Below are 14009 nucleotides of genomic sequence, written 5' to 3'. Positions count from 1 at the left end.
TTTGAATATGCATTTTCTTTCTTTTTTAACTTTTAAGTTCAGTGTTACATGTGCAGCTTTGTTATATAGGGAAACTCGTGTCACCAGGGTTTGTTGTACAAATCATTTCATTGCCCAGATTTTAAGCTTAGTACCCAATAGTTATTTTTCCTGGTCCTCTTTTTCTTCCCACCTTCCACCCTCACGTAGGCCCCAGTGTGTGGTGTTCCCCTCTATGTTTTCATATGTTCTCATCATTTATCTCCCACTTCTAAATGAGAACGTGTGGTATTTGGTTTTCTGTTCCTGTGTTAGTTTGCTGAGGATAATAGCTTCCAGCTCCATCTATCTTCCTGCCAAGGACATGATCGTCTTCTTTTTTATGGCTGCATCGTATTTAGTGATGCGTATGTACCATGTTTTATTTATCAGGTCTGCCATTGATGGGCATTTAGGTTAATTCCATGTGTTTGCTATTGTGAATAGTGCTGCAGTGAACATACATATGCATGTGTCATTATGATAGAATTATTTCTATTCTTTTGGGTATGTACACAGTATGGAATTGCTTGGCCGAATGGTAGTTCTGGTTTTAGCTTTTTGAGGAATCACCATGGTGCTTTCCACAATGGTTGAACTAATTTACACTCCCACCAACAGTGTATAAGGATTCCCTTTTCTCTGCAACCTCACCAGCATCTGTTATTTTTTAATGATTTAATAATAGCCATTCTGACTGGTGTGAGATGGTATCTCATTGTGGTTTTGATTTGCATTTCTCTAATGATCAGTGATGTTGAGGTTTTTTTCCTATACTTGTTGGCCATGTGTATGTCTTCTTTTGAAAAGTGTTCATGTCCTTTGCCCACTTTTTAGTGGGCTTGTTTTTTTCTTGTAAATAATTTAAGTTCCTTATAGATGCTTGATATTAGACCTTTGTCAGATGCATAGTTAGCAAAAATTTTCACCCATTCTGTAGGTTGTTTAATCTGTGGATAGTTTCTTTTGTTGTGCAGAAGCTCTTTAGTTTTATTAGATCCCATTTGTCAATTTTTGCTTTTGTTGTAATTGCTTTTGGCATCTTTGCATTGAAATCTTTACCCATGCCTAGTCCTGAAGGTTGTCTTCCAGGGTTCTATCATTTTAGGTTTTACATTTAAGTCTTTAATCCATCTTGAGTTGATTTTTTTCTATGGTTTAAGGAAGGGGTCCAGTTTCCATCTTTTGCATATGACATCCAGTTATTCTAGCACCATTTATTGAACAGGAAGTCGTTTCCCTATTGCTTGTTTTTGTCAGCTTTGTCAAAAATAAGATGGTTGTAGGTTTGCGTGGCCTTGTTTCTGGGCTCTGTATTCTATTCCATTGGTCTGTGTGTCTGTTTGTATACCAGTACCATGCTGTTTGGGTTACCGTAGCCCTGTAGTATAGTTTGAAGTTGGGTAGCCTGATGCCTCCAGCTTTGCTCTTTTTGCTTAGGATTGCCTTGGCTGTTTGGGCTCTTTTTGGTTCCATATGAATTTTAAAATAGTTTCTTGTTCTGTGAAGAATGTCATTGGCAGTTTGATAGGAATAGCATTGAATCTATACATTGCTTTGGGCAGTATGGCCATTTTAACAATATTGATTTCTTCTATTCATGAGCATGGAATGTTTTTCCATTTGTTTGTGTTGTCTCTGATTTTGTTGAGCAGTGTTTTGCTTTCACCTCCCTAGTTAGCTGTATTCCTGGGTATTTTATTCTTTTTGTGACAGTTGTGAATGGGAATGCATTCCTGATTTGGCTTTCAGCTCGACTGTTATTGGTATATAGGTATACTAGTGACTTTTTATGTTGATTTTGTATCCTGGATCTTTGCTGAAGTTGTTTATCAGCTTAAGGAGGTTGTGGGCCAAGACTATGGGCTTTCCTATATATAGTATAATGTCTGCACACAGGGATAGTTGGACTTCCTCTCTTCTTATTTGGATGCTCATTATTTCTTTCTCTCGCCTGATTGCTCTGGCCAGGATTTCCAATACTGTGTTGAATAGGAGTGGTGAGAGAGGGCATCCTTGTCTTATGCCAGTTTTCAGGGGGAATGCTTCCAGCTTTTGCCCATTCGGTATGATGTTGGCTGTGGTTTTGTCATGGGTGGCTTTTATTATTTTGAGGTATGTTTCTTCAATTCCTAGTTTATTCAGAGTTTAATATAATGGGATATGGAATTTTATCAAAAAGCTTTTTCTGCATTGATTGAGATGATCATGTGGTTTTTGTCTCTAGTTCCATTTATGTGATGAATCACATTTATTGATTTGGATGTGTTGAACCAACCTTGCATCCCAGAAATAAAGCCTATTTGATGGTGGTGGATAAGCTTTTTGATTTGTTGCTGGGTTCAGTTTGCCAGTATTTTTTGAGGATTTTTGCATCAATGTTCATCAGGGATATTGGCCTGAGGTTTTTGTTGTTTTATCCCCACGAGGTTTTGGTATCAGGGTGATGCTGGCCTCGTAGATGAGTTAGGGAGGAGTCCCTCCTCCTTAATTTTTTTGGAAAAGCTTCAGTAGGAATGGTGCCAACTCTTCTATGTATACCTGGTAGAGTTTGGCTGTGAATCCATTTTGTCCTGGGCTTTTTTTTGGTTGGTAGGCTATTTATTACTGATTGAATTTCAGAGCTCATTTTTGATCTCGTTGGGGATTCAGTTTCTTCCTGGTTCAGTCTTGGGAGAGCGTATATGTTCAGGAATTTATCCATTCCTTCCAGATTTTCTAGTTTGTGTCCATAGAGGTGTTCATATTTCTGTGGTGTCAATGATAATATCTTCTTTGTTTTTTCTAATTGTGTTTACTTGGATCTTCTCTCTTCTTTATTAGTCTTGCTAACTGTCTATCAAATAGATATTAATGTTTTTTTCAAAACACCAACTCCTGGATTTGTTGATCTTTCGAATGGCTTTTTGTGTGTCAGTCTCCAGTTCAGCTCTGATTTTGGTTATTTCTTGTCTTCCTGGTTTGGGGTTGACTTGCTCTTCATTCTCCAGTTCTTTTAGTTGTGATGTTGTTTTGTAAATTGAGGTCTTTCTAACTTTTTGATGTAGGTGTTTAGTGCTGTAAATTTCCCTCTTAATACTAGCTATGTTCCAGAGATTCTGGTATGTTGTTTCTTTGTTTTCATTAGTTTCAAAGAACTTCTTGATTTTTGCCTTAATTTCATTACTTGCCAAAAAGTCATTCAGGAGCAGGTTATTTAATTTCCGTGTAATCATATGGCTTTGAGCGATTTTCTTGGTATTGATTGCTAATTTTATTGTGCTGTGGTCCAAGAAAGTGGTTATTATTTTAGTTCTTTTGCATTTGCTGAAGATTGTTTTGTGTCTAATTGTGTGGTTGATTTTAGAGTATGTGCCATGAGGTGATGAGAAGAATGTATATTCTGTTGTTTTGGGGTAGAGAATTCTGTAGATGTCTATCAGGTCCATTTGATCCAGTGCTTAGATTAGGTCCTGAGTATTTTTGTTAATTTTCTGCCTCAATGATCTAATACTGTCATAGAGTGTTGAATTCTCCCACCATTATTGTGTGGGAGTCTAAGTCTCTTTGAAGGTCTCTAAGCACTTGCTTTATGAATCTGGGTGCTCCTGTGTTGGGTACATATATATTTAGGATAGTTAGGTCTTGTTGAATTGAACCTTTTACCATTATGTAATACCCTTGTCTTTTTTTTTTTTTTTTTTTTTTAATCTTTGTTGGTTTAAAGTCTGTTTTGTCTGATTTAGGATTGCAACTGCTGTTTTTTTCTATTTTTCATTTGCTTGGTAGATTTTTCTCTATCCCTTTATTTTGAGCCCATGGATGTAATTGCATGTGAGATGAGTCTCTTGGCATACCATTGAGTCTTGGTTCTTTATCCGCCTTGCCAATCTGTGCCTTGTAATTGGGACATTTAGCCAATTTACGTTAAAGGTTAGTATTGATGTATGGATCATGATAGCAGCTGGTTATCATGCAGGCTTGTTTGTATGGTTGCTTTACAGTGAGTGTCTCACTGGTCTGTGTACTTAAGTATGTTTTTGTAGTGACTGGTCTTTCCTTTCTATATTTAGTGCTTCCTTCAAGAGCTCTTATAAGGCAGGTCTGGTGATGACAAATTCCCTCAGCATTTGCTTGTCTGAAAAAGATTGTATTTTTCCATCACTTATGAAGCTTAGTTTGGCCAGATATGAATTTCTTGGTTGGAATTTCTTTTCTTTAAGAATGTTGAGGCCAGGCGAGGTGGCTCCTACCTGTAATCCTAGCACTTTGGGAGGCCGAGATAGGAGGATCACTTGAGGTCAAGAGTTTGAGACCAGCCTGGCCAACATAGTAAAAGCCCGTCTCTACTAAAAATACAAAATTAGCCAGGCGTGGTGGCACATGCCTGTAATCCCCGTTACTTGGGAGGCTGAGGCAGGAGAATCTCTTGAACCCGGGAGGCAGAGGTTGCAGTGAGCCAAGATCGTGCTGCTGCAATCCAGCCTGGGCAACAGAGCAAGACTCTCTCAAAAAAAAAATTGAATATTGGCCCACAATCTCTTCTGGCATGTAGGATTTCTGCTTAAAGGTCTGCTGTTAAGTCTGATGGACTTCCCTTTGTAGGTGGCCTGACCTTTCTAGCTGCCTTTTTTATTTATTTATTTTTTTTTTTTTTTCCATTTCAACCTTGGAGAATCATGATTATATGTCTCGAGGATGACCTTGTGAAGTATCTTACTGGGGTTCTCTGCAGTTCCTGAATTTGAATGTTGGCCTCTTTTTCTAGGTTGGGGAAATTTTCATGGATGATATCCCAAAATATGTCTTCCAAGTTGCTTCCATTCTCCCCTTATCTTTCAGGGACATCAGTGAGTTGTAGATTCCATTTATTTACATAATCCCATATTTCTCAGGGTTTTTGTTCATTCCTTTTCATTCTTTTTTCTCTATTATTTTTTTCTTTTTTCTGAGACAGAGTCTCACTGTTGCCCAGGCTGGAGTGCAGTGGCGCGATCTCGGCTCACTGCCACCTCTGCCTCCCAGGTTCAAGTGATTCTCCTGCCTCAGCCTTCCGAGTAGCTGGGATTACAGGCATGCGCCACCACACCTGGCTAATTTGTTTTTATTTTATTTTTAGTAAAGATGGGATTTCAACATGGTGGCCAGGCTTGTCTCAAACTCCTGACTTCAAGTGATCCACCCATCTCAGCCTCCCAAAGTGTTTTTTTCTCTATTCTTGTCTTACTGTCTTATTCAGAAAGCCAGTCTTCAAGCTCTGTGATTCTTTCCACAGCTTGGTCTGCTTTGCAATTAATTTTAAGAATTGCATTATGAAATTACTGCAGTGTGTTTTTCCACTCTATCAGGTTGGTTACATTCTTTTTTATGCTGGCTATTCTTGTCTGTCAGCTCCTGTGTCATTTTATTGTGCTTCTTAGCTCCCTTGGATTGGGTTTCAATGTATTCCTGCTTCTTGATGATCTTCATTCCTATCCATTTTCTGATTTCTGTTTCTGTAATTCCAGCCGTTTCAGCCCAATTCAGAACCCTTGCTAGAGAGTTAGTGCAGTCATTCAGAAGAAAGAAGGCACTCTGGCTCTTCGAGTTGTCAGAGTTCTTGCACTGGTTCTTTCTCATCTTTATGGGCTGATGGTCCTTCAGTCTTTGAAGGTGCTGTCCTTTGCATGTTTTTTTGTTGTTGTTGTTATGGTTTTTTTAATCCTATTTGATGACCTTGAGGGTTTGGTTGTGGTATAAAGTGGATTTAGTCAACTGGCTTCATTTCTGGAAGATTCTGGGGAGCCAAGGCTCAGCTCATAACTCCGGGACTGCCTGTTCTGGAGGGCTGGTATGAGCCTCAACTTTCTTCTCTGGCTCCTTCAGGCTAGGAATTGATTGCACTGGGTAGGGGCCAAGGTACTGCAGGGCCACTGGTTACTACAGTCCAATGGGTGGTGCCAGCCAAAGCGTTTCATTAGGATGATGGCAGTAGGATCCATCCTCAGTTGCACATGCCAGCAGCAGCAGCATAACGGGATGCACACTTGTCCACTGTGGCAGGATGCTAGCAGGTCTGGGATGCCAGCCTTTGTGTGGGCCTTCACAGCAGCAGCAGAGGCAGCACGGCTGACCGGTGGGGTGCAGGGGAGCCTTGTTAGTGACTGTGCGTGCCATGGCACTAGTGGTAGTATAAGCATAGGGGCGTGGCGCTGGTGGACACAGAACTGTGTGTGCCCTCTGTGCAGGTGGAGGTAGCCACTTAGGGCAGGGGAAGGTCCACTGTTTTTCATGCCTAGTTTCACTCCCAGGGCAATGTTGGCACAGGAGCTCCAAATGCAACAGCAGTAATGCAAGTGTAATGGGGGCAGAATGCACTCACACCAGCAGCAGTGGCAGGGCAGGGTGAATGTGCACTGGTGGGACTGGGGAGGCAAGATCTGCCTATGCACACACGTTGGCAAAGCAGCGTTGGGGGGTAGCCATGGGCCCAGGGAAAGCTACCAGTATGGGGAGGGAGCAGGTGAGCTGGCACGTGTCCACAAGCCGGGCTGCTGTGCTGGAACTCACTACCAGTTAGGCGCAGTCCCCCAGCACAGGAGCTATGATGCAGGCTCCCCAGGACACCCAAGGCTGCACTGCAAGCAGGCACAGCCAGGTTGGGGCCCCAGGAAAGGCCAGATGGACTGGCCCCATCTGATCTTCAAGACTGCCCTGTAGACTTGAGGTCTGACAGTTCCCTTAGTAGGGATAAAGTCTCCTATAAAGCAAATCAGCAAGTTAAGCCTAGAGGGATGGGTGCCCCTGGCCATATTCCACTACAGATGCTCACACACCAAACACTCTGGACTCTGCATTGGCTAGAATACGGCCCCTAACACTTCTCTAAGCAGCCCTCTGTGCCAACTCAAGTGTCCATAGTGGTCAAGGAATCTCCTCCTGCCAGGATTCCAGAGGCCCGTTGCAGTAGCTGGTTGTTTTTTGCCAGTTCAAGTCACTGTTCCCCTGGTGCGATATCCCCATGCAGGGGTCCCTCCCAGCTTCCTCCCCTTCAGCCCAGCTTCTGTGTCTTTCCTCTGTCCACCCTTAGTTTCTTCCCTCTAAATATCTGTTAGGAGAGGACCAGTCGTCCTGGTCCCTTGGTGGCAGCTGTTCCACCAGGCTGCGTCTAGTCCGCCATCTTGCCCAGCTCTTACATTTACATTATCTGTAATTTCAATCTAGTAAGGCCTGAGATTCCAATATCAGTTCCCTCAAAGAGAATATAATCAACAAAGCAGTTTAAATTTCTCTACCCAAATTGGAACAGAGGAAGAAAAAAGGCTGAAAAAATGAAGAGTCAAAGCTGGCCCGTGGAGTAATGTCATTTAGACTAATATGCATGTAACTGGAATCCTAGAAAGAGGGAAAGGGGGAACAGAAAAATATTTAAATGACTAAAAGTCTTTTATATTTAATTAAACATATAAACCCACAGAGCCAAGAAGCTTAGTGAACCTCTAGCAGCGAAAACATAAAATTAGAGCAAGGCACACGTAACAGTGAAATTGCTGGAAACCAATGATAAAGGGAAAATTTTTTTAAAGAGAAGGTATTATTTAAAAGGGACGAAAATATTTAGAAGGGAAGAAATATCAGAATGTCTACTGATTTCTCATCAGAAATATTGCAAGCCAAAAGACAATTGGAGCAACATCTTTAAAGTCCTGGAAAAAAAAATGTTAACCTATAATTCTATATTCAGGAAAAATACCGTTCAATAAATTAAGGTTAAATTAAGACATTTTCAGAAAAAAAATCTGATAAATGCCATCAGCAGGTCTGTACTACAAGAAATGTTAAAGGAAGTTCTTTAGGCTGAAGGAAAATTATTTCTGATAGAAACTCAGACCTACAAAACTGAATAAGGAGGATTACAAATGGTAAATTTTTTTCAATTTTTAAAAAGATAATTGACCATTTATAGCAAAAATGATGTTTAGGAGTTTATAACATATAGAAGTAAAATATATGAAGTAAGACAACAGGGGGATATAGTAGTAAGAATCTTACATTTAGTAGTATATCTTTTGATAGTAACTTCTGATAAACTGAGGGTGAATATTTTAAACTCTAGAGCAGCCACCAAGAAATAAAACAAGCCAGTAGAGCCATAAAGTGTAATACTAAAATACTTAGTTAATCCAAAAGAGACCAGAGAAAGAGGAAAACAGGAACAGAAACAAATAGAAAAAGTAGAAAACAAATCAAAAGATGATACCCTTAAATCCAGTCATACCAGTAAATATATATGGTCTTATTCTAAATAAAGATAGACTGGATTTAAAAAGCAAAATGCGGCCAGGTGCAGTGACTCATGCCTGTAATCCCAGCAATTTTGGAGGCCGAGGGGGTCAGATCACAAGGTCAGGAGTTCGAGACCAGCCTGGTCAGTATGGTGAAACCCTGTCTCTACTAAAAATACAAAAAAAATTAGCTGGGCATGGTGGCATGCGCCTGTAGTCCCAGCTACTCGGGAAGCTGAGGCAGGAGAATCACTTGAACCTGGGAGACGGAGGTTGCAGTGAGCCGAGATAGAGCCACTGCACTACAGCCTGGGTGACAGAGCAAGACTCTGTCTCAAAAAAAAAAAAAAAAAAAGCAAAATGCAACTATATGCTTACTACAAGAAATCCATTTTGAATGTAAAGACATAGGTTAACAGTAAATAAAAAGATGGAAAAGGATATAACATAACATGCAAACCCTCCTAAGAAAGCTGTAGTGGCCATATGAATATTATACAAAGTATACTTTAAGATAGGGGCTGTTGCCAGTGAGAAAGAAGTACACTTTATGATTAAAGGATCAATTCATCCAGAAGACATAATCCTCAGTATTATGGACCTACTAACAGGTCTTCCAAATATATAAAGAAAAAACTGACAGAATTGAAAGAGAAATACACAAATCTACAGTTGTAGTTGGAGATTTCACCACTTCCTTCTAGGTAATTTATAGAGCAACTTGAACTATACTGTCAACCAACTTTACCTAATTGACATTTATACAGCATCTGCAGCAGCATACATCTTTTCAAGTGCATTTGGAACATTTACCAAGATAAACCGTATGCTGGGCCTTAAAACAAGTCTCAATAAATACTAAAGCATTGAAATAAAATAATATGTTATCTGATATAATTAAATTAGAAAAGAAGATTTCTGAAAAATTTCCAAGTATTTAGAAATTAAACAACATTTCTAAATCCAGTAGGTCAAGAAATTACAAAGGAAATTAGAAAACATGTTAAGCTGAATGAAAATGAGAACATACCATGAAACTTGTGGGATGCAGCTAACCTGTGGGATAAGAAGAACTTATGGAGAAATTTATAGATTTAAATGCTTATATGTATAAAAGAAAGTTTAAGATCAATAATCCCAGTTTCTACTTTATGAAGTGAGGAAAAGAAAGCGAGTTAAACCCAGAATAATTAGAAAGATGCAAATAAGAAAGACTGTTATCAGTGAATTAGAAACAAATAACTAGATATCTATATAGTGGAAAAAATTTAACCTTACCTCACAGTGTACACAAAAATTAATTCCAAATGAATCATAGACCAAAATATAAAACTCCAGACTTTCTAGAAGACTACATTGGAAAACCTCTTCATGATCTTGAGGTTGGTCATGATTTCTTAGGACACAAACAGCAGTTACCATAAGAGAAAAATTTGCTGAATTGGATTTAAACTTTTAAATCTGCTTTTGTTAATATGTCATTTAAAAAATGGAAAAGGTTATGGACAGCAAGAAAATATTTTCAAAACATATTCTATCAAAAGACTTTTATTAGACATTGTTTTATTAAGAACACCACACAACTCGACAATCCGATTTTTTTCTTTTTTTTTTTTTTTGAGACGGACTCTCTGTCATCCAGACTGGAGTGCAATGGCGCGATCTTGGCTCACTGCAACCTCCACCTCCCGAGTTCAAGCGATTCTCCTGCCTCAGCCTCCCGAGTAGCTGGGATTACAGACATGCGTCACCATGCCCAGCTAATTTTTGTATTTTTAGTAGAGTTGAGGTTTCACCATAGTGGCCAGGCTGGTCTCAAACTCCCGACCTCAGGTGATCCACCCGCCTCGGCCTCCCAAAGTGCTGGGATTATAAGCATGAGCCACCATGCCCAGCTGACAATCCAATTTTTTAAAACTGATAAGAGGATAGGGCGTGGTGGCTCACGCCTGTAATCCCAGCACTTCAGGAGGCCGAGGCAGGCAGATCACGAGGTCAGGAGATTGAGACCATCCTGGCTAACACGGTGAGACTCTGTCTCCACTAAAAATACAAAAAATTAGCCGGGCGTGGTGGCGGGCGCCTGTAGTCCCAGCTACTCAGGAGGCTGAGACAGGAGAATGGCGTGAACCCGGGAGGTGGAGCTTGCAGTGAGCCGAGACTGTGCCACTGCACTCCAGCCTGGGCGACAGAGCGAGACTCTGTCTCAAAAAAAAAAACTGATAAGAGTTTTGGACACTTCAAAAAAGAAAGTATGTTAATACCCAATAGGCACATGAAAAAGTGCTTGACATTAGTAGTCATTAGGGAAATTAAAAACACAATGAGATACTACTCCCACTAGAACAGCTAAGATTAAAAAGACCTTCAATACCCTACATTGGTGAAGATGTGGAGGAGCTTGAATTCATACTAATACGTTGTTGGGAATACAAAATGATATAGCCACTTGGAAAACTGTTTGACAATGTCATATAAAGTTAAACATACATTTATCATATGACCACCAATTCTACTCCTACTATTTTACCCAAGAGAAAGGAAAACATGTTTCCACACAGACATATACACAAATGTTCATAGCATTTTTATTCATAATAACAAATCTGGAAAAATCCAAGTGTCTCTCAGTAGGCTAATGGGTAAATAAATTGTAGTGTATCCACAAATGAAATGCTACTTAGTAATGAAGATGAATGACCTGTTGATCATTCAGCAAGTCATACAGAAACCATGAGTGCCCTCAAAAACATGTTGTGAAAGAAGCCAATAGAGAAAATCAGTGAAACCAGAAGCTGGTTCTTTGAAAAGATTAATAAAATTGATAAAACTAGTCTGAGCAAGAAAAAATAATCACTAATAGTAGAAATAAAATGATGGCATCAATACAAATCTTAACAGATATTAAAAGCATAATAAGGAAAGAATAACTTTGTGCAAAGAAATTTGCTTAGATGAATAGGACAAATTTAAATACTCTTCATTAGCATAGACAAAAATTTTTAACAAAAGTTCAGTCCAACAATATATGTAAATATAATACATTAAGACTAAATAGGGTTTATCCCAGGAATGCAAGGTTGGGTTAACATTAGAAAATCAATTTAAGTACTTCACCATATTGCAAAATAAATGAGAAAAACTAAAGTGGGAAGACTTAACTACTGGTTTCAAGACTTAATATAAAACTACAGTAATTAAGACAATGTGATGATGGCTTAAGGGTAGGACGGAGAGTCCGGAAATAGATACTCATGTAGTCAATTGATTTTTGCCAAAGATGCCAAGATAATTGTATGGGAAAAGAATAGTCTTTTCAACAGATTGTGCTAGAACAACTAAATATATAAAAGGGAAAAAATAATCTTCCTTACCCCACACCATACACAAAAGAGTATGTATTGTATGGCTCTATTTATATGAACTATTAGGAAACAAATCTCATTTACAGAGATAAAAAGCAAATCTGTGGTTGCCTACCGCCAGAAATGGAATTGTTTTGTTAGCAAAAAAATGGAAGTCTTTTATGTAGTTTAGTTGTCCTTAAAGTCCATCATACAAATGAGCTTCGGTTCTTGTCTTAATAGAACTTAAGATATAGTAAAGAGCAGGAAACAGAGCTTTGGAGCCCAGCAAATGTGAACATGAATCCCTTACCAGTCACTCCTAGCTCTGTGAATGTATATCATCCCAGTGAGCCATGTATGCATAAACTATAGGTAGATAATGAGGCCTGTTTCCCAGAGTAGTTGTGAAGATTAAATGAACTAATATATATAAAATAGCTGGCTGAAATGCCTTCTACATAGTAGGCATTAAAATGATAGTAGGGAATAATAAGAGTAGTGTTATGCCCAGCATATTTAAATTACCTACATTGTATTTTTAAAAGTTTAGTTAGAAATGCCTTTTTTCACTTAGAAATATTTTCAGAAATTTGCAGGGGTTCGAAGCAGTAGAAGAAAAAGGAAGAAATCTAGGTTAAACTTATCCCGCCATGCTGTGTATACAAACTGTCTTCTGAACATGCCTGTGTGTTTCATCTCCATGCTTTAGATTCATGCCATATCTCTAGCCATGAATGTCCTGTACTTTCCATCTCTCCAGAGTTTACCTGTCTTATTCACCTACTGATATGTTCAAGACTATTTTCTTCTGTGACATTCCTCCATGTTCTAACCTGTTATTTATGTATCTAACCTGTTATTATATATCTTTATTGATAGTTTGGCACCTATCTGCTGGCTTTATTGATAGTCCCCTTTTCAGATGTCTTTATGTCTCTTTCACCTATGGCAGTAAAACACTGTCATATTTCCTGGCAACCAAAGAGATTAAGAATTACATAACTTGAAGTCAGACCTGGGTTTGAATTCTGGTTTGCCATTTACTAGCTGTATGACTGTAGGCAAACTACTTACCCTCTCCTAGCCTCAATTTTCTCACCTATAAATGGAAATAACTTCATGATTTTAAAAATTAAATGAAAATATTTGAAAGTACCTGATACATGTAGGTATTAAATAGCCATGCTATTTTGATGGATTAATGAATATTGACCTTTACTTCAGTTTCCAGGAATATGGATCTACTGGAACAGCCCATGCTGATAGTGAATATGAAAGAAGAATGATGTCTGTATATAATCATGTCTTGGAGGAGGTAGAATCACTCAATCGGAAGTATACCCCTGTTTCTTATATGGCAAGTGGCATTTGTTTTATTGAGCTTTTATTGTATGGATGTGGGTTTTCATATATCTATGGCGCTTACTAACTCTGTGAGTTCAACAAATTAACCTTTCTGTGCCTGTTTCCTTATCTGTAAAACAGGGTTAATACCGACATCACAGCATTGTAGTGGGGAGTAAATGAGATAATCCATGAAAGCACTTACCACATCTCTAGCTGCTACAGAATACAAATAAAACTTTTTTCTTTTTTTAACAATTTAACTGAAGTACAATAATTCTCAACCCAGGCTACACATTAGAATCATTTGAGGGCTTTTTATAAAGAATACATGAATATACAGGCCTCACCCCTGACCAGTTAACTCTGAATTTCTGGAATTGGGGCCCAGGCATTAGTAGTTTTACATGCAGTCAGGTGATTCTGTCATGCTGCCATGGTTGGGAGAACCACTGGCCAATTGAAACAGGAAGAACTGGGCTTGTTGTCTGACTGGCAATGAATCATTTCCTACCAGGTGATGACAGTAATATCTTTCAGTACACTCTTCAGCCTTTAGCCTGCTGAATTTCTGCTGCCTTTGGCACTTCCTAAGAAATTCTCAGAGGGCTCACCCTTTATTAAATCTTCTCCCCTGATTTACCAGTCATAGGACAGGCTGACACATTCTCACCCAAATTTTCTCCTCCCTGTCTGACCATTCCCTAGTGACTCTGCTCAGGTTTTATAACAAATGCCATAGGCTTGGTGCCTTAAACAACAGACATTTATTTCTCACAGTTCTGGAGTCAGGGAAGTCCAGGATCAAGGTGCCGGCAGATTCGGTTCCTGGTGAGGGCTTTCTTCCTGGCCCTGGTGGCAGCCACCTTCTCACTGTGTCTTCACATGGTAGGGAGAGATCGAGAGCTCGGGTCACTCTTCCTCTTCTGGGAGAACACTCATCCCAGCCAGGTGCAGTGGCTCACGCCTATAATCCCAGCACTTTGGAGGGCGAGGCGGGCAGATCACGAGGTCGGGAGTTTGAGACCAGCGTAACTAACATGGTGAAACCCTGTGT

General features: G+C 39.3%; 1 protein-coding gene across 5 annotated transcripts in view; it reads left to right on the top strand.

The window, feature by feature from the left end:
• The window catches only part of INTS7 (integrator complex subunit 7), a 94748-nt gene that overhangs the window by 69346 nt on the left and 11393 nt on the right, over positions 1-14009 (top strand). For all 5 annotated transcript variants that reach the window (XM_074035940.1, XM_005540768.5, XM_065541388.2 and 2 more), the window contains one exon: positions 12833-12965. In XM_074035940.1, the coding sequence (XP_073892041.1) occupies positions 12833-12965 (133 nt within the window). The remainder of the gene's footprint in view (positions 1-12832; positions 12966-14009) is intronic.

The sequence above is a fragment of the Macaca fascicularis genome, chromosome 1 (assembly GCF_037993035.2).
Source record: "Macaca fascicularis isolate 582-1 chromosome 1, T2T-MFA8v1.1".
NCBI classification, from domain to species: domain Eukaryota; kingdom Metazoa; phylum Chordata; class Mammalia; order Primates; family Cercopithecidae; genus Macaca; species Macaca fascicularis.
The sequence above is the reverse complement of the archived record's forward strand: the minus strand, read 5'-3'. Positions and strand labels throughout refer to the sequence as shown.